The sequence below is a fragment of the Stomoxys calcitrans genome, chromosome 2, assembly GCF_963082655.1.
Source record: "Stomoxys calcitrans chromosome 2, idStoCalc2.1, whole genome shotgun sequence".
Lineage (NCBI taxonomy): Eukaryota > Metazoa > Arthropoda > Insecta > Diptera > Muscidae > Stomoxys > Stomoxys calcitrans.
The window spans coordinates 167,034,614-167,059,336 of record NC_081553.1 but is presented as its reverse complement, the minus strand read 5'-3'; the positions used below and the strand labels follow the sequence as shown (position 1 = coordinate 167,059,336).

Genomic DNA, 24,723 nt, shown 5'->3' with positions numbered 1-24,723 from the left:
CTTTGCCCGCCTCACTGTGTGACGATCAGCGACATATGGTCAACTGGGAGACTACAATTAGGAGGTCCTTTCGTACTTGGTCTTAAACTCTAACATATACAGGATAGCTGACACAAAGTATTACCAACTCACTGCTCCGAAGTAGCCATGCTCGATAAAAAACATTGGAGAGCGGTCATCGGCTGTCAAATTCGAGCCTTCCTTTGCCGAGCCACTTTAAGCGTTGTTGAAGTTTTGTTTTTTTTTTGGAAGCATCACCATGACGTTTGGCAACGTCGCGATCATAATGTTAACGATTCATGAAGCGATACACAAACATTTTGTTCCCTTTGAGGTATTTGAGTTCGCCAACAATAGCCAATTCTGATTTCCCAGCCAAATATAACGCAATCACACTATTACGCATGAACTCCCTCACGAATGACTTTCTTTTTAAATAAACTCAGAAGCAACTGCTTTTGCTGGTTTGCAAACAATTTAATGAGATGTCAATAAAATAAATATCATGTAGCTGTCATTTCTGGTTTGGCAGATATACTAGCTAACACTTCGCGTCAGCTATTCTGTATACACACAGAAAATCCCACTAATGAGCAAAGAGAAATTCTCTAAATTTGTGAGTGGTTTACAATTTAAGACGAACTTAATGGTAAACTCTATCTTCTTTGGTCTTACCTTGATTTTCCAGCTCCAACTGGTCCTATAATCGCCACTAATGTGCCAGGCTGTACACGCAAATTGACATCATCCAGTGTGTATTCGGTTGAACTTTGATCCCATTTCGCTTTAACTTTACTTATAATAATTCCAGCTTCGGACAGTATGGCATGACCGTTAGAGACCAAGGGTTGTTTTTCGGGATCTTCTTCTTCCAAAATCTTATCGCCCTCTTTGCCAACCGTTGATTGATTGCTGCCATCGTAATTAAGGTAATCCACCGACTTGTCCACCACATCAGTTTCCTCATAAAGCATAAAGTTTTGAATGCGTTTAATGGACACCAATGTTTCGGCCAATTGAGAGATACCTTAAAGAATAGAATTTTTATAGTAAATCAAAAGTGGGTTAGGTATAAAAACCCAGTTACTAACCTTGGGGAAAGAATACTGTCATTGTAGTTCTTAAAATATTATAGTAGGCGGTTATCACAAAGGCCTTCTCAGCCGTTAGTAAGTTGCTCAGCAAGACATAGCCCACCAAGCTAAGGAAAATCGATACTCGTGTCAGGAACATAATAAAGGACAGCAGTATGCCGCGTATATACGAAGAATGACGAATGCTGTTGATCTCCTTCTTGCGGGCATAGGCGACTATTTTTCCAAAGGGATATTCCCACGCATACATTTTGATCACTTGAATGCCAGAGATAATTTCGTTCATCATGCGTACACGTTCATCGGTGCGCAGTGCTGTGCGCAAACGCAAAACTGAGGTCTTTTTGCCCAGCCATCCTTGTAGAGGAATGAACATTAGCATGAAAGCCACACCAAAGACGGCAGAAATGCCAATCTAAAAGAGAGCCAAAAGATCACATACTTGCAAAACAATGTACCAGATTTTACTTTCACTCACCTCCCGATACATGAGATACGTTATCAGGCATGTCTCCAAGGGTCCCACCCACAGATAATGAATAAAAATTGTCGCCAAGTCCAAACGGCCCACATCATTTGATATTAAATTGACCACCTGACCAGCAGTGGTACTACCCAAGGCTGTTTTACTCAGACGCAACGATTTGCGATAGATCATACTGCACATGGCCACCCGTATCTTCATGCCCACATGCATTGTGCCTAGCATATAGGGATGCGTGAAAAGTACATTTAAAGCACTGCAGACTATAACACCAGCTGCATAGAGATAAGCTGTCTGTATTTCTTGTCCACCACTCGAGTAGTAACCTATCAGTCCCATGAGAAACAGTGGTTGGGCTGTTCTGAAATAAAAAACAAAATAAGAGAAAGAAAGGTCAAAGATAAAATGCCATGAGACATTGGGCGTTATATCAGCGTATATCATTGTACTTTAAATTGTATAGAATTGTGCCATAGATAAACAAATAAAAACTTTTCATAAATCTAAGTGGGGAAATACGCTTTGTTGATCCGGGTTTCTGAATATCAAGTAGAACGACATTGTGAACAATGCTAGAATAATTTAAAATACCAACAACTAAGGGCGCGCAGAGCGACTACATTCATAGAAAAAAAGCCTGCTGATTTTAGCAAACTCTGTCTGCTGACTGTAGGTAGTTAATTTTGTTGCTATTACAGTAGAAGTTCTGCTGTCATAGCTATATGTTTGCAATTTCAGAACAGCAGTCTGACTGTTGAAAAGACTGTCGTCTGCTGAAAATGGCTACTGCTTAATTTATGATGGCGTTGTTGAAAAGAGAGTAAACTAAATAAAATGAAAAAGACATTTTAATTTTTTAAAAGAGAAGAAATTTTCTTACCGCATTCAGAAAAAAATACCTAAAGTAATCACAAATAATAACATGATCGGTTGTAACAGGCAAAAATAAATTATAGCAAAACATTCTTCAGATCTGGCAAACTTTCGATACTCACTCCATTCGATAGTTTCGATATATTTTTTCTTAACTATCGATAGTATCGAAAAATTTGTTAAATATATTATAAAATATGAATAATTTCAAAGAAACATGTAAAAACGACCCAGTTCCACCGGGTCGGGCTTTTAGTACCCACACCTACATGGTTAGGTTGAAAGAGGGTGCAGATATTAATCCGCCCCATGCCACTATGGACATACGGCTAAGCCAGTAATCGGCTTGCTGTGAGCTCTAAGAACTATAAAGTAACCTCTGAAAAAAAATTTTAAGTTTGGAATTCCGTGCTATTTTCAAAATCCTTAATTGTTTTCAATACCACTCCCCTAAGTTGGTTCATGTCTGGTATAGTGTCTCCACCTAAGAGCCGGTATCTGTAAGACACGAAAGCCGGGCAATGACGAAGGAAATGCTCCAACGTCTCATCATCTTCCCCGCATGCCCTACACATGCTTTGACTTGCCGCACCGATTTTACATAAGTGAGCTCGTAGTCCTATGTGTTTCGTTATGGTACCAATAGCTATACTAACCTCCTTCTTACTTCCTTTCAGTAATAGCCTCGTCTTCTCACGATCTGGATTCCCCCATAAGATTTTCGCCGTCCTACCGACCGTTTCGCTGTTCCACAATGTTGCATGACTACATACTTACTTTAATTGGCTATGACAGAACATTTGGTCCACTAGCCAAACGTAGAATAGCTTTCCAAGCGCCTCCATCTTCTGGGCTCACTCTAAAATCTTTGACACCAAGTTTCGAGGTGTCTCTCACCACATGATCTTTCCATCGGGCTTTTGGTCTTCCAGGTTTGCGTGTACCACCGTGTTTGCCTTCAAAAGACTTCTTTGCTGGAGCTTCTTCATCCATTCTGTAAACATGACCTAGCCAACGCAGCCGTTGTATTTTAACGCGTGTAACTATGCTATCGTCGTCATAGAGCTCATACAGCTCGTGGTTCATCCGACGCCTATATTCTCCATTAACGCAAACTAGTCCATATATTTTACAAAGAATCTTTTTCTCATATACTCCAAGCATTGCCTCGTCTGCTTTCACAAGTACCCATGCCTCAGAACCATATAACAACACTGGTAGTATCAGTGTCTTGTTTAGTGTAATCTTCGTATGTCGAGAGGTGTCCTTGTTTCTAAAGGGTGATTTTTTTGAGGTTAGGATTTTCATGCATTAGTATTTGACAGATCACGTGGGATTTCAGACATGGTGTCAAAGAGAAAGATGCTCAGTATGCTTTGACATTTCATCATGAATAGACTTACTAACGAGCAACGCTTGCAAATCATTGAATTTTATTACCAAAATCAGTGTTCGGTTCGAAATGTGTTCATTCACCGTAACGTTGCGTCCAACAGCATCTTTGAAAAAATACGGTCCAATGATTCCACCAGCGTACAAACCACACCAAACAGTGCATTTTTCGGGATGCATGGGCAGTTCTTGAACGGCTTCTGGTTGCTCTTCACTCCAAATGCGGCAATTTTGCTTATTTACGTAGCCATTCAACCAGAAATGAGCCTCATCGCTGAACAAAATTTGTCGATAAAAAAGCGGATTTTCTGCCAACTTTTCTAGGGCCCATTCACTGAAAATGATTTGCAAGCGTTGCTCGTTAGTAAGTCTATTCATGATGAAATGTCAAAGCATACTGAGCATCTTTCTCTTTGACACCATGTCTGAAATCCCACGTGATCTGTCAAATACTAATGCATGAAAATCCTAACCTCAAAAAAATCACCCTTTATATAGCTTACTCAATCCTAAGTCGCATCTGTTTGCCAGTGTTTTTCTTCGTTATCTCAAAACTGGTGTCATTCTTTTCGGTTACGGCGGTGCCGAGGTAAATAAAGTTACTGACTACTTCAAAGCTGTGGTTCCCAACTTTCTCAATTTTCTTTATCTGCTCGGTTGTCCATTTCGTCTTATCTGCATTTACTCCCAGACCCATTTTCACTGACTCTCTTTCGATTCTTTCAAAGGCAGCAGTTACTACTTCTGGTGACCGACCTATGATATCGATGTTGTCGGCATAGGCAAGTAACATGTGTTCAATTGTGATTAGTGTGTCATACCTATTCACATCTGCATCTCGTATAATCTTCACTAACAGGATATTAAAGAGATCACATGATAGGCCTGCTCCTTGTCTGAAACCTCGTTTGGTATTAAATGCTTCCGAGAGATTTTTTCCTATTCTTACTGAAAAACGTGTATCAGCAAGTCTCATCCTGCAGAGTCTTATTAATTTTGCAGTTATACCAAACTCAGACATGGCTTGAAATACCTTTGAATGCAAAGGGGTATTGAAAGCGGCTTTATAAACAACAAAGAGATGGTAGGTGTTGATGCGTCCTCGGGTATTTTCCAAAGTTTGGTGCAGGGTAAATATCTGACCCAGGGTGGATTTACCAGGTCTAAAGCCGCATTGATAGGGCCCAATTATCTCATTGGCTATAGGTATTAATCTTTCACACAGTACGCTCGAGAGTATCTTGTATGCGATCGGGAGGATACTTATTCCTCTGTAGTTGGTCCATTTCGTCTTGTCTCCTTTCTTGTGTACGGAACATAGTATGCTGAGGTTCCAACATCGGGTATGCGTTCTTCTAGCCAGATTGCGCAGACAAGTTGATGCATACGACTTATCAGCGTGTCGCCTCCGGTCTTAAATAGTTCAGCGGGTAACCCGTCGGCTCCTTCTGCCTTGTTGTTCTTTAGTCGGGTCACTGCTACCTGTACCTCATTCTGACTAGGAGGTAAACATTCTATACCATCATCAGGGATTGGTTCTGCGGTATTCTCTTCCCCGCCAACGTCGGACACTAGCAATTTGGTGAAATGTTCTTTCCATATCCTCAGCATGTTATCTGTGTCAGGAGGATGTGCCTGCACCAAAGCCATTAGTTTGATGTTAAATTCTTTGGTAGAATTTCTAGCTTCTGTGAAGTGTCAGATCGTACTCTCCTCGCCATGTTCAAACGGGTGCGAACCTATGCTGCAACAAGGTAATGATCCGAATCTATATTCGCTCCACGAATCTATCGTACATCTAACACGCTGGATGAATGCCTTCCATTTATCATAACGTGATCAATTTGGTTTCTCGTGTTTTGATCGGATAACAGCCATGTGGCTTTGTTGGTATTTTTATGTTGAAATCTGGTGCTACTAACTACCGTGTTTTTTGCCGCGGCAAAATCTATCAGCCTCAACCCATTACTGGACGTTATCTCGTGGAGGCTAAACTTTCCGACTGTTGGATCAAAAATGTTTTCCTCCCCTATCTTCGCATTAAAATCTACCAGAACGATTTTAATATCATGGGCAAGACAGCGGTCATATTCTCTCTCTAAGCAAATAGAAATTTTGCCCATGAACATTCCACTAAGGAACAGGGGCAAACTTCTTACATATCAATGAGTGCAGTCCGATTCAAGTTTAAGCTCAATGATAAGGGGCCTGCTTTTTATAGCCGAGTCCGAACGTGCCGCATGGCGACACCTCTTTGGAGAGAAGTTTTACTTGGCATAGTACCTCACAAATGTTGCCAGCATTAGGAGGGGAAAACCACCGCTGAAAATTTTTTCTGATGGTCTCGCCAGCATTCGAACCCAGCCGTTCAGCATCATAGGCGGACATGCTAACCTCTGCGCTACGGTGGCCTCTGTTTAAGCGCTCGTAGAAAATATCCTTGGTCTGCTCGGCCTTGCCTTCCGTCGAGGCATGGGCACAAATAAGGATCGATGTTGAAGAATTTAGCTGGAGACAAGGCGTTTCAGTCTCCGACTAACCACAAATCCACAGCCAAATTCATGCCTCGTGTTATGGCAGCTATAGTATAGTTCGTCACCGTTTGGTGTTGTAGTGACGCCATTCCCAGTCCATCGCACTTCCTGTAATGCGGTAATATCTGCCTTATACTTCTCTACATCCGCCAGCGCGTATACTGCACCTTCTCTATAAAGAGTGCGGACATTTCATGTGCAGATCCGCAAATCATGGCCCATTTTTCGTTTGCGTGGGTCGTCAATTTTTGGGGGGCCTGTTTTTACTATTCAATTGTTTCTTATAGTAGTAGGACCCGGTCCTTAGAGACTTGATAAACCATATGTTAAGGAACAGGTGGATAAATTGTGTGTTTCATGGCATAAATATAAGGGAGAAAGTGGCACAGGGCACGCTACAGATGGGCATTTTATCGCCAAGAGGTAAGGATCAGAACGAGCTATGCAGAAGGGCTGAAAGGGTCTTGCATATGGCATATGACTGGGCTAGACCCAGAGGTTTCAATGTTAACCCACTTATGTTGACTGAAATATGCCTGTTCACGAGGAATACGAAGGTGGGTCAATTTAACGCACCACGTTTCCTCAATAAGGCGATTTCGATATCTGACAAGGTCAAAAACTTTAGTGTGATCTTGGCAAGGAAACTCAATTGGAAGTGTCACATTCAGGAGCATACTGAGAAGGCTCACAGATGTTGGGCACTATGTAGACGGACCGTAGACTCGAAATGGGGCCTGAATCCGAGGATAGTCCACTGTCTCTAACGAAGCGTGATTAGACCAATATTTACTTACGCCTCAGTAGTTTGGTGGACTGCTATGGAGAAAAAGTACAACATAAGGACCAAACAACAGGTTCAGAGAACATGTTGCCTTCGCATAGGCGGAGCGATGAGGACCACGCCCTCTAGGGCACTGGAGACTATCCTAGATATCCGACCCATTAACATACAGATTAAGTGTGAGGCAGCCACTGCAGCTATGAGACTTAAGGCGATGGGAGAATCGATTGAGGATCGGAATCGAGGCGACGATAGGAAACCTAGAAGGAAGGGAAGAGGTTTCCGATCGGGAACCTGAGATTTTGCAAGTAGCACGGAATTCCTAACTTAAAATTTTCTTTTCAGAGGTTACTTTATAGTTCTTAGAGCGCACAACAAGCCGATTACTGGAGTATGTCCATAGTGGCATGGGGCGGATTAATAACTGCACCATCTTTTCAACCTAACCTTACCTACCGATAGTGTTAAAAACAATCGATATTGACGCAAAAATCAAACTATCAATGCTATCGATAGTTTCATCGATGGTTTGCCGGCTCTAGTTCTGCGAAACAGAATCACATTCAAGTGATGATAAAATTCCAACAAACAATGGTTTTCAAATAACAAACAACAACAAGAAATAAGTAGCATCGATAGTTATGTGTACATTAAGGGTTGGTATTCTATTCTGCTTTCGGAATAGTCGCGGAAATTTTTAATTGTTCCACGAACGGAATTTGACAGCAATTAAATGTTTTTGCTTCCATACTAAAATATGTTTTTTTATCTGCACTTATTGTTTTCTCTATTTAATTTTATTTTTTAAATAAAGACAAACAAACCATTGAAAACAATAAAACATATAAAAACCAGTAAGGAAAAAAAGTCGGGCGGTGCCGACTGTATAATACCGTACACCTACCCTATAAATACAATGTGGGAGCTATTTCCAATCCTGAACTATTTTTGATGGACCTCGGAGGATGTTTTCAGATGGGTTATTAAACAATTCGTATCATATTTTAAGCCAATATGTTCAAACTGTAATAACCCTGGTTGACATATGACAACATTATTGCAAATTGTCCAAAATCTGACAAAAACATATATATGGGAGGTATATCTAAATTCGAACCGAGTTCGACCAAAGTTAGGTTAGGTTTAAGTGGCAGTCTGCCATCAAACTCACTTCGACGTTTTCGCCCATTGTGATACCACAGGAACAGAAGAAGGAAGATGCCTTCTAGTTCCTACCATTGAATCATCCAGATCACTTTAAAAAGCCCAAATGTTCACATCCGCTAAATCAGACAAGTTCTCAGAGAAATGAGAACCTTAAGTGGAACTCCTTCTAACTGCTAGAGCGGGTCACACACTCAGAAGGTGTTCTTTAGTCTCATCTTTTTCGATGTCCTCACAGCTTCTGCAAAAGTCGTTGCTGGCAACCTTCAGTCTATCAGCATATTTTCCGATTAGACAGTGACCTGTCATGACGGACACAATGACTGAGACGTCTGTTCTAGCCAATGACAGCAAAGCAGTAGACCTCTTCAAGTCTAGATTAGGCCACATACAATAGTTTTGGAATGCTCACAGCCCCCTCTTTGTGACCATCTATCATTCGTTGTCCTTCGGGCCTGATCCTGAAAACTTAGCTTACATGTCGCTAGAGACATGCCCACAGATTCCAGTATCCCTGGAATGTGAAGGGTAGTTCCTAGTCTCGCAAGCTCATCCGCTCCACAATTCTCTGGGATATCTCTGTGGCCCCGCACCCACGCCTTTGCAGGTGTAAAGGGCAAAAGTGGCGTTTCTTGTCCTTTCCAAAATTGTGGATTTGAAGTTCAATTTCCTGTCCAGCAAAACACCCAGGTAGTTTGCGCTTTCTGTAAATGGAACATTCTCTCCACCCAAGGAGACAGGTTCCACTGTCTCCTACTTGTATCTCCTGCTGAAAAGAACTACTTCTGTCTTGTACGGATTTATACCTAGACCACTTTCGGTAGCCCACTTTGCTGTTGCACGTAGAGCTTCCTGAAGTATATCTCTTAGAGTGAAACTTCCCCTAAACTCAATTGCCACGTCATCAGCATACGCGACCACTTTTAAACCTTTTTCATTCAGAGACAATAATATATTGTTAATGGCTATATTCCAAAATAGAGGGGACAGTACACCTCCTTGAGTTGTTCCTCTGCTGACACATCTGTTTAGATCCACAGATCCCAAGCTTGCCGTATTGCATCTTTTAGTAAGTAAGTTATTAATAAACTTTCTTACGGTAGAGTTGATGCCTAAAAACTCCAACTCCTTCATGATTGACGTCAGTTTTACATTATTGAAAGCACCTTCAGTGTCAAGAAATGCTACCATTGTATATTCCTTGACAGCGAGAGAACCCTCTTTGTAGCCGACTAGGTCGTGAAGGGCTGTTTCAGTGGATGTGCCTTTACTATATGCATGATGGTGCTGCGACAGACGATCTCCAGGGATCTTTGCCCTAAGATATGTTTCTATCAACCTCTCAAAAGTCTTCAGCATAAAGGATGACAGACTAATAGGACGAGTATATCTCCCTAAGCAAACAGAGTATATCTCCCTAATCCAGGGAACCAGTTTATCAGAACAACTTGTAATTCAACCGGTGATACATCATCAGGGCCTGGCAACTTAAAGGTGTCGAAACTTCTTATCGCCCAAAGGATTTTCGGCCCAGACACAGTTTTCCTAATAGCCTCCAACGAATGCATACTAGCGATAACCACTTCTGGCGCCACGTTGTCCATTGGAGAATTTCCCGGGGAAATGTGTATCAACGAGTAGTTCTACTGTTTCCTCACTAGACATTGTCCATACATTCGCTGACTTCTGGATATACCCCACCGTAATAGGTTTCGTGAACAGAATCTTCCCTAGCCTAGAGGCCTCAGATGTATCCTCTACAGAGCTGCAGAATTCTACCTATGATTTGTTCTGAGCCTTCCTATGCTCGCCCTTATATTTTCTTAGCTCAGCCTTGTAGATGTCCAATCGTGTGGTGCTCTTGTGGCTTTTGCTCTGGGGAAGAGTTTTATGCAGTCCTTCCTTAAACCAACCAGGGTCCACCATGGCGGTTACTGTTTGCACCTTGGCTTGACACTAGGGCATGCTGACACAAGCGAGTCATTCAGGGCCTTCGTGATCCGCTTAACCACTATGTCTTTATCCTCCGTAGTTTCCACTTCCTTTTTTGGTCTAGAAAGGATAGACGTGCAGAATTTATGCCGAAATTTATCCCAATCCGCCTTTCTTCTATTTAGCCGAGGGACCACTACTTCAGTATTTTCCCCAAGGCTGAAGCTAATATAAAGATGATCAGAGAAGCTGTGGTCATCCAATCCATCTTCCGATTCAAAGGTAATATCTAGAATCTCCTGCCTTTACCTGATAATAAAGATCGGTTTATCCCCTTTATTACAAATCGCCAGATTGCAACTTATAATATATTCAGTAAGCAGATCACCCCTTTCGTTGACATTCGAACTTCCCCATATCTGGTGATGTGCATTAGCATCACTTCCTACAATGTGGCCAGCCATGAATGAGACTTGTTTATTTCAAGGCTGGCTACTACTTAATCTTGAGTGCTTAGCGGCGGAAGAAGAAAAACATTTAGACTACCCTTTGCAAGAATACAGGAGACACAGATCCTATTTCCCGTACCCTTGAGAAGTTTAAATCCCGGAATTCTTAGTCCACGTACCATTCCTCCACACACCCATGATTCCTGGATAAGAACCACGTCAGATCCCCCAGCCATCAGGAGGATGGCCTTACAAGGGTGGAGATTTATCTGTAGAAACCGGACCATAGTCAGGATTCAAAACTTCGACCACTGTTGTGTTAGCCTCGTCTTCTGACTCCACCAGGAATTCATACTAACAAGATTCGTTAGATCTTGTCATGATGAGCATCCGTACGCATCCAGGGGCAGGTGAGAAGGCTGTGGAGCCTCGTTTCCTCAGGACACTGGGCATCGTTGAGTTGTGGACGATTTCTCCTTAGATGCTTCACTAACTGCTGCTGTCAAAGTACTTTCTGAGTTCCCTCCTGTCTTGCTTGTGGCAGGGGGATATTCAGTCTCCTGCAATCCGCCAGACTTTAGCGATGTGGTCGATTGTTCTTCAGGCAAGTGTTCAACAACAACTGCTGAGTCGTCTCCTCACTCCCAACCCCACCGCTTCTATAGACCTTCAGTTTCAACTTGTTGAATCCGTAGGATACAACCCCTTCAGACTTGTTGAGGTCTGCGAGACAGCCGGAGTTTAATGCGAATACTGCATGTCTCCGGTCACCATCAGCCTCATCTAATCTACCAATCTTCCAGTCGGTGGTTGAACGATTGGGATTACATTCCCTTAGTCTTCCATGTATCGATTCAGAATCTGAGGGAATCCTTGGTGTCCAAGCATGCGCTATTGGTCGGGAATGAATATCTTAATTTTTGACTAAGCGCACAACGATACATTTCAATTGAGCGTTGATCTCCGAAAGCAATTAGTCTGTAGCGACCACGGTACCAGCCTGCATCGACACAAACTGGAGGAGACCCAGGAAATTCCGCAAGGACATCGGAGAATACTGATGACAGTCCATTGACTATCCCACTCCAATTATATTGTACTTAGGTATGCAGCCCTGTTCTTCTCCGTTGTCGACAACTGTCATCACCAAACTGTCCCTAGCGTCATTAGCAAAGGTTCTTGGACCCATCTTACTGTTGCTCGCCATAGTTCTTTTAGGCATGGGATGCCCTCCAGGTGACAGCAGCCTTTTGGCTGACTGCGGTGCAGTTTCCCAATCAAAACGTGTAGCCTTTGGGGTAGCCTGTGTAGCGAATTCCTGAGCCCAATTTAGGGAGTCTCTCCATTTTAGTGAGAGCCTTAGAATCATTCGCACCAAGCCTCTCAATAAACTAGAGAACGATGCGTATTCTATTATCCCAACCTGTTAAAGAGATTGGTGGTTTGCCGTGGAAGGCCGATGACCTAAGCAAATTATAGGCATGCGAAGAAAGAATAGGTTCGGCCTTGTTTTAGAGACTCGAACCAGGTGTCTTCGTCAAAAGCCCCTGCTAAGCAGTCGTCTCTTGGTTAGTAGAGCCTGGAGCAGCCGCTCCACAAGTCGAGGTTTCAGTAGCAGACAACATGCTACGGCCTGATACCACCACCGCAGCTGTTGGGTCTTTGGAGTCCATTCTAAGCATACTCCCGGGCTCTAGATCTGCCGCTACACTGAAAACAGAAGCAGATCATCAACCGCCTAATGGATACCTCTATCGCAACTATCCTTGGGTGACTTAATTTTTAGTAGGAGTATACTAATTTCGTCATTCTGTTTGTAACTACTCGAAATATTCGTCTGAGACCCCATAAACTATATATATTTTTGATCGTCATGACATTTTATGTCGATCCGATTTGGCCGAATTTTGGCTTTGTTATGAGTTCTAACAACTGTGTCAAATGTGGTTCATAGCGGTCCATAACCTCATATAGCTGCCATATAAATCGATCTGATTATCCGATTTGGCTAAAATTTTGTACAACGGATTCTCCCATGACCTTCAACATATGTATCAAATATGGTCTAAATCGGCCATACACCGCCCATATAAATCGATCTCCCTATTTTACTTCTTGGGCCCCCAAAGGACCCAATACTTATTCGAATTGGCTGAAATTTTACACAATGACTTCTGCTATGGTATCCAACGTTTGATACGATTATGCTCCGAATCGGACCATAACTTGATATAGCTCCAAAAGCATAGCAATTCTTTTCTTTTATCCATTGTTTGCCTAAAAAGAGAAACCGTAAAAAGAACTCGACAAATTCGATCCATGGTGGAGGGTATATAAGATTCGGCCCGGCCAAATTTTACACACTTTGCAAGACTTAAAATGTATATCTTGGCCGGCCACAATTTTAAATTTTTGGGTTAATACATTCCATCCTGTAAAATATTATTGCCTTACCTTAATCCCAACTCCAGTATGAATAACAGAAGCCCCAAACAAGCAAAACGCCAGCCGAAAACACGTGCGGTGGCCCGCATTAGACTGGGTTGTTTTTTGGAATTTAGTTTTTTATCCAATTCCTTCTGCCAAGATTCGCACATCTCATTTCCAAGTGTTTCTAAAATTAAAAAAAAAAAAAAAAAACGATTTAATATTTATCCAAATAAATTTAGTATTCAAAATTGCGAATATGAACTTAGAACCCATTTGATGAGATAATCAATATAATTTCGATAAGACCTTTCGTAAGTTCGTTAGCCCAATTTGGTTTCCAGTTGTTGACAGTTTTTGGTAAACTTCTTCTGTCTGGCCTTAGGGCTCGTTTAAAGTTGTTATTCTTGGATGTGTGTTCTTGCTACGATGTTTTTGAAGTTTTTACCCGAAATTCCAGGTAACAAAACAAATGATTCCAAACGTTATTCAAACAATGATTCATTGCAAATTTAAACTTTAAATTGAAACTATGTGGGAATGTATAAGGGATGCCTAAATACGAGGCAAAATCCAGCAGATCAGATTCCATTCAAGAAAAAAAAATTTTAAAGATAAGAAAACTTAATTTAAAATGTAAAATTTTCCAACCCTTTAAAGAAACATTTCCTTTTGTGAACGTTATTTTTCTTGATATTAAGGTTTTTTTAAATAGTACATACGTTACAGATACTTAACTTGGCGTCTTGTTACTAAGGACAAAAATCTAATATGAAGGTCAACATAGCGTTGAATGTTAGGAAATTTACTTTGATACAAGACAACAGTGTAACTTTTAGGCGCAAAATGGCCTTGCAAATAGGAGCGGCTTTAAATGTTCAGTTTTTTAGGTTAAAATGCTAGGTTTAAACAAAGAATTTTTCAAAAAATAATAATCGGACTGTCATCTGTGAAGTAAAAAAGAATCAATTAGCAATCGAAATTAGTAGAAGAAACTAAATCTAAAGATAGGATCTTTTTTATAAAGTTTTTGTTCTTTGGCTCGTTTTCATTTGAGCCCCATATAGTGTTAAAATTTTCATTTGGCTGGCTTTGGAGGTGGGGCGGCCACCCTAGACATCCAACGTTGAATAAGTATACAAAATTTCTGTTTTTGAGTTATTTTAAACCAACTAAATTTCGCGTAAATCGTCCTATCCATCTCCGAGATCTGGCGTTTTTGAAAAAATGTAAAGAGAGAGACCATGAGAAAAAATTGTCAACGGTGGTTTTCCCCTCCTAATGCTGGCAACATTTGTGAGGTACTATGCCATGTAAAACTTCTCTCTAAAGAGGTGTCGCACTGCGGCACGCCGTTCGGACTCGGCTATAAAAAAGGAGGTCCCTTATCATTGAGCTTAAAAAAACTTGAATCGGACTGCACTCATTGATATGTGAGAAGTTTGCCCCTGTTCCTTAGTGGAATGTTCATGGGCAAAATTTGCAATTTTTGTAAAGAGAGGGTCCACCCATTAAAGTTTGGATGTTAGAACTCCTTCGGATTGGAGTAGCCAAACCCTTTGCCGCGAAAGTGGATATCAGATTCATACTCTACTCCCAAAAACCACATTTGAGCTACATATTGCTATAGTCGGTATATATGTGGGGTTCAGGGGGAATTTATGAGATGTGTCGTCCCAGAAACACTTGGCCATAAAACAGATATCAGATTAGAGCCCCATTTTGTCATAATCTACAAATATGTCCAGTTTGAGAGGTATGTAGGGTGGGGCGGCCACCCACGCACGTAGCCCTGAAAAATATCTGCATCATGCTCTAGTGTTAAATTTCTTTTATTTGAGCCGCAATTGCAATTGGTTTAGGTGAGTTTATGGGGTGAGACTACCCCAAACACTTGCTCGCAAAATTGGATATCAAATTCGTTTTCTACTTTCAAATACATATTATTTTAGCACCTTATTGCCATAGTAGGCAAAAATGGCCGGTTTGAAGGGAGTGGACCCTGAAATAATATCAGCATCGTGCCCCATAATGTCAAGCATTGTGCAGGCGGCGATCCAGAAATTCAGTTCTACGGTTCCCGTTCAGATCCACACTAATTAATTTTTTTGTATTGGTTATCTACATTCAAAATCATATTTCAAAGCTACCATTTGGGATACCAAATTTTTGAAGATCCGCAGGTCCTCCTATGTCTATCCCAATTTGAGGGAAAAAGTGTACTCTCCTAGCAATGACCTTTTTTGCTATCCTGATCGGCCTTCGTTTATTATTTTTACACTTTTTTCTGGGTAAGATGAAGGCGATTGCCCTCTGACACGTCCTTTTAATTGTAAAAAATATATTCTCGGTCGTCCTATATGACAGTTTGTTGTTGTTTTTATTTGTTCGAGAGGATCGGTCCCCCCGACGCTAAGACGATCTACATGTCCGGCTTAAGGGCAGGACGTGACCCAGATACTTGAATTCTTATATCAACATTAGATTCGAACTCTACTGTCATAGACCATTTGTTAAATTCCCATATTATCCCGATCGAACTACACATCTTATTGAAGCGTATTAGGTGGATGGGCCGGTCCCAGACTCTGTCTCAAAAGTGTATAACAGATTCATGGTCACCACTCAAAGACCATTCATTTGATACCCATTTTGTGATGTTGGACATTCATGCCTGTTTCGTGGGTTTTTGGGGTTGGAGAGGCCCCGAAGACACTTTGAATCATGGGATGAGTTTATAGTATGAGGACTCCCCCAAACACTTGGCCCAAAAATTGTTTATTAAATTCGTTTTTAAATTTCAAATACCTTTTATTTGAGCCACATATTACCATGGTCGGTAAATTTTTGCTATTTGGGGGGTGTTTTGGGGGAAGATGCGGTGCCCCAAATATATGGTCCCACTTTTGGATATCAGATTCGTATTACACTCCCAAATACCTTTATTTGAGCCCCATATTGCGTCGGTCAGTAAATAATTGCTGTTTGTGGGTTGTTTTTGGGGAAAGGGTAGACACCCAGAAAATTGGTTCCGAAAGTGGGTATCAATTTCGTGCTCTACTCCCCAATACCTTTCACTTGACCCCCATATTGACATGGTCGGTAAATTTGCCCGATTTAGGGGTGTTTTGGGGAGTGAGGTGGTCGCCCAAAAACTTAGCCCTGGAAATATATCAGCATCTTGCTCTACTCTCAAATATGATTTTTTTGAACCTCATATTGCCATTGGCCTCAAAATTGGATATCAAATACGTTTGCTAATCTCAAATACCTTTTATTTAAACTCCTTACTGCAAAAGTCAGCAAATATGTCTGGTTTGGGGTATGGGCCCTAAAAACTGTCAATATCGAGATCCACTCTCTTTAAGACCCAAATTGTCAAGGTGAGCAAATACGTCTTATTTGGTGGTGGGACGTCGGTTAGACACGTGGTCCCGAATGTTGATATCACATGCGTAGTCTACTCCCAATTACCTTTCATTTGGCCCTGAAAATATCTATCAGATTCTTGTTCTACTGTAAAATATCTCTAATTTGAGCCCCATATTGCAATGGTCAGCAAATAAACACTTTTTCCGAAAACTTTGATACCAGATTCGTGCTTTACTCCCAAAAACTTTTCATTTGAATCCCATATTGCTATGGTCGTAAATTTGTCCCCTTTGGGGGGTGTTTTGGAGAAGGGATGGACCCCCAGAAACTTGGTCCCAAATTCGTAATCTACTCGCAAATACCATTCATTTGAGTCCCATATTACCATTGTCAGTACATATGTCCGATTCAGGGTTTGGGGGTAGGTGTGGACCCCCAAACACTTGGTCCGACAATTGGATATCAGATACGTTTTCTACTCTTAAATACCTTTCATTTGAGTCCCATATTGTCGAGATTGGACTATAGATACATTTGGTAGGTTTTGGGGGTGGGGCGGCCCCCTAGGTAGGGTACTAAGAGAGCACACAAAATTTCGCTTAAATCGCACCACCCATCTCAGAGATCTGGCGTTTATACAAATTGGTGTAAGGGGGAGGGTCCGCACCCCCTTCAGATATCAAAATCTGTGAAAATTTCAAGAAAATCGGTTCAGCCGTTTCTGAGTCTATAAGGAATACACAAACGAACAAACAAATAAACCTACAAACAAACACAAATTGATTTTTATATAAAAGATGTGCCCCACGTAATTTGACCCCAAAATGTTATACCAACTTCGTGTTTTTGGGGTACCATGAGGTGGCATACAAATTTTCACTTAAATCGGTGCACGCATCTCCGAGATCTGACGTGTTTGAAAATTGGGGTAAAGGGGAGGGTCCGCCCCCCTTCGGATATCAAAAAATGTAGTCACCTATTTTCACCGGAGGCCTAAACTCTACCATCTGTGAAAATTTCATGAAAATCGATTCAGCCGTTTTTGAGCCTATACGAAACAGACAAACAAACAAACAAGACGCAACAACTTTTGAATAAAATTTTACATACTTTTTTAACTTCTAAACAATTATTTAGGCACTTGCTACATACTTATATATTTTTTTGGAAATTTTAAATGTAATTTTTTTTGTTTTAAAACAAAAAAAAACGACTTTAGTAGTAATTTTGTCTGCTGTTTTTTAAAATTGTTTAAAAATTAGAAAATTGTAGAAAATTGGCAAAACTTCAACACTATATGCCCCTAAACTTTAAATATAAGATGAAACATAAATTTTTTTAAAACATTTATGACATTTTTAGGCTTATCCAGCTTTTTACCTTACGAAAACAGCAAAAAATGTTTGCTATTTTAGCAAAAAATTACTTCTGTCCGATTTTCAGCAGACTTTTTGTTGTTACAGCAAACCGGTTTGCTGTTTTTACTAACAAATCTCACTGAGTGTGCATCAATGCGTCACTGCTACTGAACCTTCTCTACAAAGACTCCGGACATTTCAGGTGCAGATTCGTAGATCATGGTCCTTTTTTCGTTTGCGAGGGTTGTCAGGGAGGGAGGGGGAGGGGGAGTCCGTTTTTACTATTCTTCTGTTTTTCTGGGTGCGTGTTACTGGCTGAGCCTTCCAACCGCATGGGTTATGTGGAGTCACACATGTATCACTAATATGTAGATGTATGTTTTACATATCGTGTAGAAGTTCAATACTTTGAAATATTTCCTTCAAAGGATAATCATATTTACAGTTGAACCTCGATTATCCGGTTTGCTCGGAAGCTTAGCTTAACACGGAAAACCGAAAACAAAAATAAGTTTAGTGTTCTTGTTGTAGCAGTGTGTTGTGTTCTATCTTTCGTCCCTTTGGTTCTGTTGAATATCCAGACCCAGGAACTCTACGATTAAGGTGGGATGTGTCCAGAGAGATCTGGGTAAAAAAAATTAACCCGCTCTAATGTACACGTATACCCATACCACATGCTATTCAAACATAGTGAAACGGCCTGTCATTCAGCCGGTAATACGAGTATATTATCGAAACTGCAATACCCGATGAATGTGTATCAGTAACAATATACATAGTTTAGTGCTGTGTTGTCCATTCGAGAGTTTCCCCGGACAGATGTACCCAGGAGTGGTACAATTGCTTCCATATATTTTCTGACTTCTTAATGACCCGCTTCGGATGTACATTCTACGGAGTTATGTAAGTCTCACCACTATTTGTACTAAGTCTCTGTCAATTTATTCTATTATTTCCTTAGCTCCGCCTCATAAATGTTCCTGCCGTAGGTTTATGCACATTGGGCCAATATAGATCACAAGTCCCGTCTAAAGTATAATGGAACAGAAGGAGGCGATGGGACCTTTTGCTAATTTTATATATATTTTTTTTTGTTCCGCAATTCACATTATTGTTACAAGTTTTATTTACAAATAGAATATAATAAATAAACATTACTCATGCTCATTTAGTGTTTCTTATTTCCTTACAGATACTTCTGTTGCAAAATAAATTAACGACTCATCATGATCAATAATTGAACACTGAATATCTTAGATGCGATGGCGGGTCATTGAATTGTATTTTAAAATATATTTGAATTTTCTTTTGTATTTACTTCATGATTGATAAGCAAAATAAAGCAAAACAATCTTAAATTTTTAGTTGCTATATACTTACGAACACAACCATCCATTTCGAATTTCCATCGTTTATTGATTATCATTTTGCTTCAAAGATGACTGTCCAATTATTATTTTAAAAAAAAATCTTTTTATAATCTCCACCATAAGATGGGGGTTTACTAGCTTGGTCATTCCGTTTGTAACACATCGAAATAATGATCTGAGAAATTGCCAACATTTACACCCACTTATATTCTTATGCTCGAAATCGGTGTAGAAAATGGACACGTAAATACCTTTGGTACACACCTAAAATATTTGCATCGAGCCATGTTTGAATACAACGAAGAAAGGCTGCCACATAAACTTGCAAAACTTATTTGTCGGCGCCAACTCTTCTGGGCCAAGGAAATAAATGAGCTTATGTTGAAAAACAATATGGAGCGTCTTGACTACAACTCAAGTCATACTTGGATTCAAAATAGTGAGCGTTTACTAAAAAACCTGCGATCAAAATACATTGATGGCTATAGGGCGAAAGCAAATGAAACGACAAGGTCCTATGGTAAACTTGATGCATCTGTAGGTCAATTATACCTGAACAACTGTTATACCCAAGACGAAATAACGTGGATATTTAAGGCCAGAAGCAACATGATAAAACTGAATGAAACCCGTTTCCCTCAGAACTCAAATCCTCGATGTTCAATGTGTAATGCAAACGAAAATGAAAGTTTGCAAGACTTTTTATGTAAATGTCCCGCTTTAAGGGAATTTCGAATTCAATACTTCCAAAAGGTTTCGCTTGATGAGAATGATCTAAATTGCATTTTAAATGGATTGGAAATCCTTAGCTAACTTTATAAAAATCTGTTTTCAATACAGAGAACAATTATTACACGAGTTCAACTTCTAAACTATGAAAATCTATCACAGATTTATAGCATCTGAACAGTAGACTAACGGCCGTAGGCCAATGTCATAAGAAATATCAATATGCTATTCTTATTTTTTTTTTTACTTTAAAACTTAACTTACATATATTGCAACCAAATTCAATTTATAAATTATTAAATGAATGAAATAAAGAATACTACTACTACTAATGATCTGAGAGCCAACAGAGTATAGATGTATATTTTTGATCGTCTTAGCCATGTTCGGCCGTCCGTCTGTCGAAAGCACGCTTACTTTCGTAGGAATAAAGCTAGGCAATTGAAATTTTGCACAAACACTTCGTTTGGTGTGGTTCGGTTGGAATTGCAAATGGGCTACAATGGGAATTGCAAATGGGCTATATCCATGATTTGATATAGCTACCATATAAATCGATCCTGGATCATGACCTTTTGAGCTTCTAGGGGGCGCAATTATTATCCAATGTGCCGGAAAATTTGCATGAGGTGTTTTGTTATGACTTTCCAGAACTGTGCTAAGTATGTCAATATCGGTCACATTACCTGATATAACTCCCATAAAAAACGATCCCACGATTATACTTCTTGAACCCTTAGTTGGCGCAATTCCTATCCGATTTGGCTGAAATTGTGTACAACAACTTTTTCTTTCACCTTAAGCATACATGTGAAATATGATCTGAATCGGTTCATAACCTAATATAGCTCCCATAAAATCCGATGTACTGCTTTTACTTCTGGAATCCCTATATGGCGCAATTCATATCCGATTGGTTGAAATTTTGCACAATGACTTTTACTATAATCTTCGACATTCAAACCAAGTATGGTGTGAATCGGTCCATAACCTGAAATAGCTCCAATATCATAGCAATTCTTATCCATTATCCTTTATTTGTCTATAAAGAGTTGTCGGGCAAAGAACTTGAAAATGCGACCCATGGTGGATGGTATGTAAGATTCGGAACTTAAGCTGCTATTAAACGATAATACATGTTATATGTAATTTCAAAAACAGCAACTCTGAAAATTGCAAACATCGTGTGATACGTACGAAAAATTTAATATGACCAAAGGATTTTGGGAAAAATATACAAATTCTTCCATTTAATCGAGCTTCTATTTCATGGGAAATACTTGTAGATACATGTCTAAAGAATAAAGTACAATACATATGAGTATACATGCCGATTAGAGCGCGCTCTGTTCTTATTCGATGTACATAAAGCAAGTAAGTGACAGCTCATATGACATGTAAATTGCAAATTGTTTTGCCCATGAACATTCCACTAAGGAACAGGGGCAAACTTCTTCCGTATCAATGAGTGCAGTCCGATTAAAGTTTAAGCTCAATGATAAGGGACCTCCTTTTTATAGCCGAGTCCGAACGGCGTGCCGCAGGGCGACACCTCTTTGTAGAGAAGTTTTACATGGCATAGTACCTCACAAATGTTGCCAGCATTAGGAGGGGAAAACCACCGCTGAAAATTTTTTCTGATGGTCTCAACAGGATTCGAACCCAGGCGTTCAGCGTCATAAGCGGACATGATAACATCTGAGCTACGGTAGCCTCCCACCATTAAATTAATTTTACGAGTTTTTGCTCAAATCTTTCAAATTAGGACGAACAGTTTTTCTACGCATGGATAGATTGATTGATAGTCACATTTATTTTCTAAAGAAATATTGAGCATCTAAACATTTTTATACAATAATTGAAAGGAACTGTAGTTAGGCTGTGTACTGAACTTGTTCAAATCGGCCAAAATTTCAATTAAATTCACGTATATGTAAATTAGACTGCCCCAGACTATAAAGGAAACATTTTTTTTCATCCCTATCAGCAAAATATGAAATATTATGGCAATCGGTTAACGATAAGCCGTGCCGACACGCAGTCCAAAGTTGGAGGTATGCAGTAATTTTTCTACCAGCCACCATAGGATGGGGGTATACTAATCTAGTCATTCCGTTTGTAACATCTCGAAATATTTAGATCAACCCCATAAAGTATAAATATTCTTGATCGTCTAGATATTCTGAGTCGATCTAGCCATGTCCGTCCGTCCGTCTGTCGAAATCACGATAGCGGTCGAACGCGTAATGCTAGGCGCTTGAAATATTACACAGATACTTCTTATTGGTGTAGGTCGTTGGGGATTGCAAATAAGCCATATCGGTTCATATTTGGATATAGCTCCCATACAAGCCGATGTCTCGATTTGACTTCTTGAGCTCCTGGAAGCCGCAATTTTTGTCCTATTAATCTAGTGTCCCGTTTTGACAATAGTATTCTGTTACAACTTTCATTAACTGTGCCTGATATAGATCCCATATAACCTGATATAGATCCCATAAAAAACGATCTCTCGATTCGACATCTCGTGCCCCTGGATTTTCCTCAAAGTGTTCTGTTTTGACTTCCATTTATTCTTTTTCGGTTCCTAAAAGCTTTATTTTTTGCTGATTTGACAGAAATTTTGGTAATAGAATAAAACTATGCCCTTCAGCTAAATTTAATTTGTATAAATTTTTACCAAAATCTCAAGATTCGTCCCGGCCGAACTTAGCACGCTTTTACTTGTTAAGGATACAGTTGAGCATTTTAGGTCCTACACTCAACCAAATTTTTTATTCAAAACAGCAAAAATGTTTGCTACTGAAAATGGGAAAGCAAATATTACGTCTGTTTCAGTAAACATAGGGATGCTGTATTAGCAAACATTTCGTTCAGCTAAATCTGCCGTTTTAAGTACAAAAAACTGCTTTAAAAATGTTATGCTATTTTTTATATTTGCCTGTTACTTGGTTCAATTACTTTATGCGATTTTTTAGAAATTTTGTTGGAAGAGATGATTTTAATTTGTGGAATATTACTGTAAAGAAGCTACCTGACCCATCCATTGGTATACACTACGAAATGAGGCTGAGCTCGCTCGCATTTTTTGTTATTGCTCTACTAATATGTACATGACTGGCATGTTTAAGGTTAAAGGAAAACGATTATGGAAAATATACATTCACACATTTACATTTGTATTTTATTTTTTCTTCTAACATCTCCTTAATAATTAGGCAGCAGTCATTTTCTGCAAACAACAGACTTTTCGGCAGTAAGCGTGCTGATCTGAAATAGCAGAGCTACTGCTGTAATAGCAGAACTACTGCTACAATATCGGCAAAAATAACTACTAATATTCAGCGGACAGTGTTAGATATTTTCAGCAAACTTTCGCATTAGTTACTCACTCATCACGAACTTCTCCACATATCACTCTTTTAACCCAAGGACAAACGCTATACATTTTGGTGAAAATCGGATCAGATTTCGATACAACTCCCATATAGATAACGCCCGATTTTCACTTATATGTTAGACAAACCATTTAACCATTTCTGCTAAGCGTCGCTAACGAAATATAATGTATAGAGCAGTAGAAGACTAATTGGGGGACCGATTTAAACCATACCATAGATATTGCAAGTCGTAACATTCCAATTTTGCCCATGGGCATTCCAATAAGAAACAGGTGCAAACTTCCCACATATCAATGGATGCTGTCCATTTCAAGTTTATGCTCACTGATAAGGGTTCTCCTTTTTGTAGTCGAGTCCGAACAGCGTATCGCAGTGCGACACCTCTTTGAGAAAAAGTTTTTACATGGCATAGTACTTTACAAATGTACTAAGCCATCGTTCCATATACAAGTGTTGAATACCAAAAAGTCGTCTCTGCTAGAATTTGGTGCGAACTTATTAAGGCCTGGTAATGCTCTCGTAAATGTGTCGTAAATGTAGAACAAATGTATCGTAAGTGTAAAGGTCAATTATGCTTATTACAAAAAGTAGCATTTGACACTTCAGGCATACCTCAAGGACACAACATGCATACCTTAAGGGCAGATAGGAGAAGACGGCCCTCCACGAAGTGATGTGAGAAGTCGAGACGTCTCTCTAACTGAAGGAGTAAGCGATGGAAGCCTTCCTGAATATTGCGAGGGCATTTAACAACAAGGAGATAGATCGACAGTCACCGCTCTTAGCCGCACGAGGATTTACTCAAGTGTCTCCCTGTGGACGGACTGTATGCTACGTGGCAGCATTATCAACACGGACTTCGGAGATAGTGTAGTCAGAAGGTGGGTGAAAAGGAGATCACCTCTGAGAAGGGTGTTCTTGCCAATTCTCTAGAACATAGTGGTAAACGAATCTGCTGGGTCTTAACAGGGATGGCGTGGGAATGTGCAATTTATCAAGGTTATTATTCCGAACTGTGTCTTCTAGACACTATGGATGTGGAGGGCACACTGACGAGGGTTTCAGACTACTTGGAATTTCGGGATTCCCTTTGCCGGGAGGGAGGAGCAGAAAGCGAACACTGTATTTGTAGAGAATGAAACCTCCGCTTTATAGATACCTCTAAGATGGAGACAGGGACTAAATTGGGGCTATACTAATACAACGCACAAATTACAGGCAGAGCTCTGTGCCTTAACGATGGAAGCAAAATAAACTCTGGGAGGGTATTTACAGTTTTCGAAATCATTTTATATGACGACCCTCAAGGCCTTGGGTTCTAGTACAGTGAGATTGGCGCATACGTGGCGAGATTAACGCA

At 40.1% G+C, this 24,723-nt stretch overlaps 1 protein-coding gene across 2 annotated transcripts in view; it reads right to left on the bottom strand.

The window, feature by feature from the left end:
• Nucleotides 1-24,723, bottom strand: part of LOC106081298 (probable multidrug resistance-associated protein lethal(2)03659) — an 84,433-nt gene that overhangs the window by 11,679 nt on the left and 48,031 nt on the right. For both annotated transcript variants that reach the window (XM_059364150.1, XM_059364149.1), the window contains 4 exons: nucleotides 13,161-13,320; nucleotides 1,573-1,939; nucleotides 1,092-1,509; nucleotides 676-1,027 (listed from right to left, as the gene is read on the bottom strand). In XM_059364150.1, the coding sequence (XP_059220133.1) occupies nucleotides 676-1,027; nucleotides 1,092-1,509; nucleotides 1,573-1,939; nucleotides 13,161-13,320 (1,297 nt within the window). The remainder of the gene's footprint in view (nucleotides 1-675; nucleotides 1,028-1,091; nucleotides 1,510-1,572; nucleotides 1,940-13,160; nucleotides 13,321-24,723) is intronic.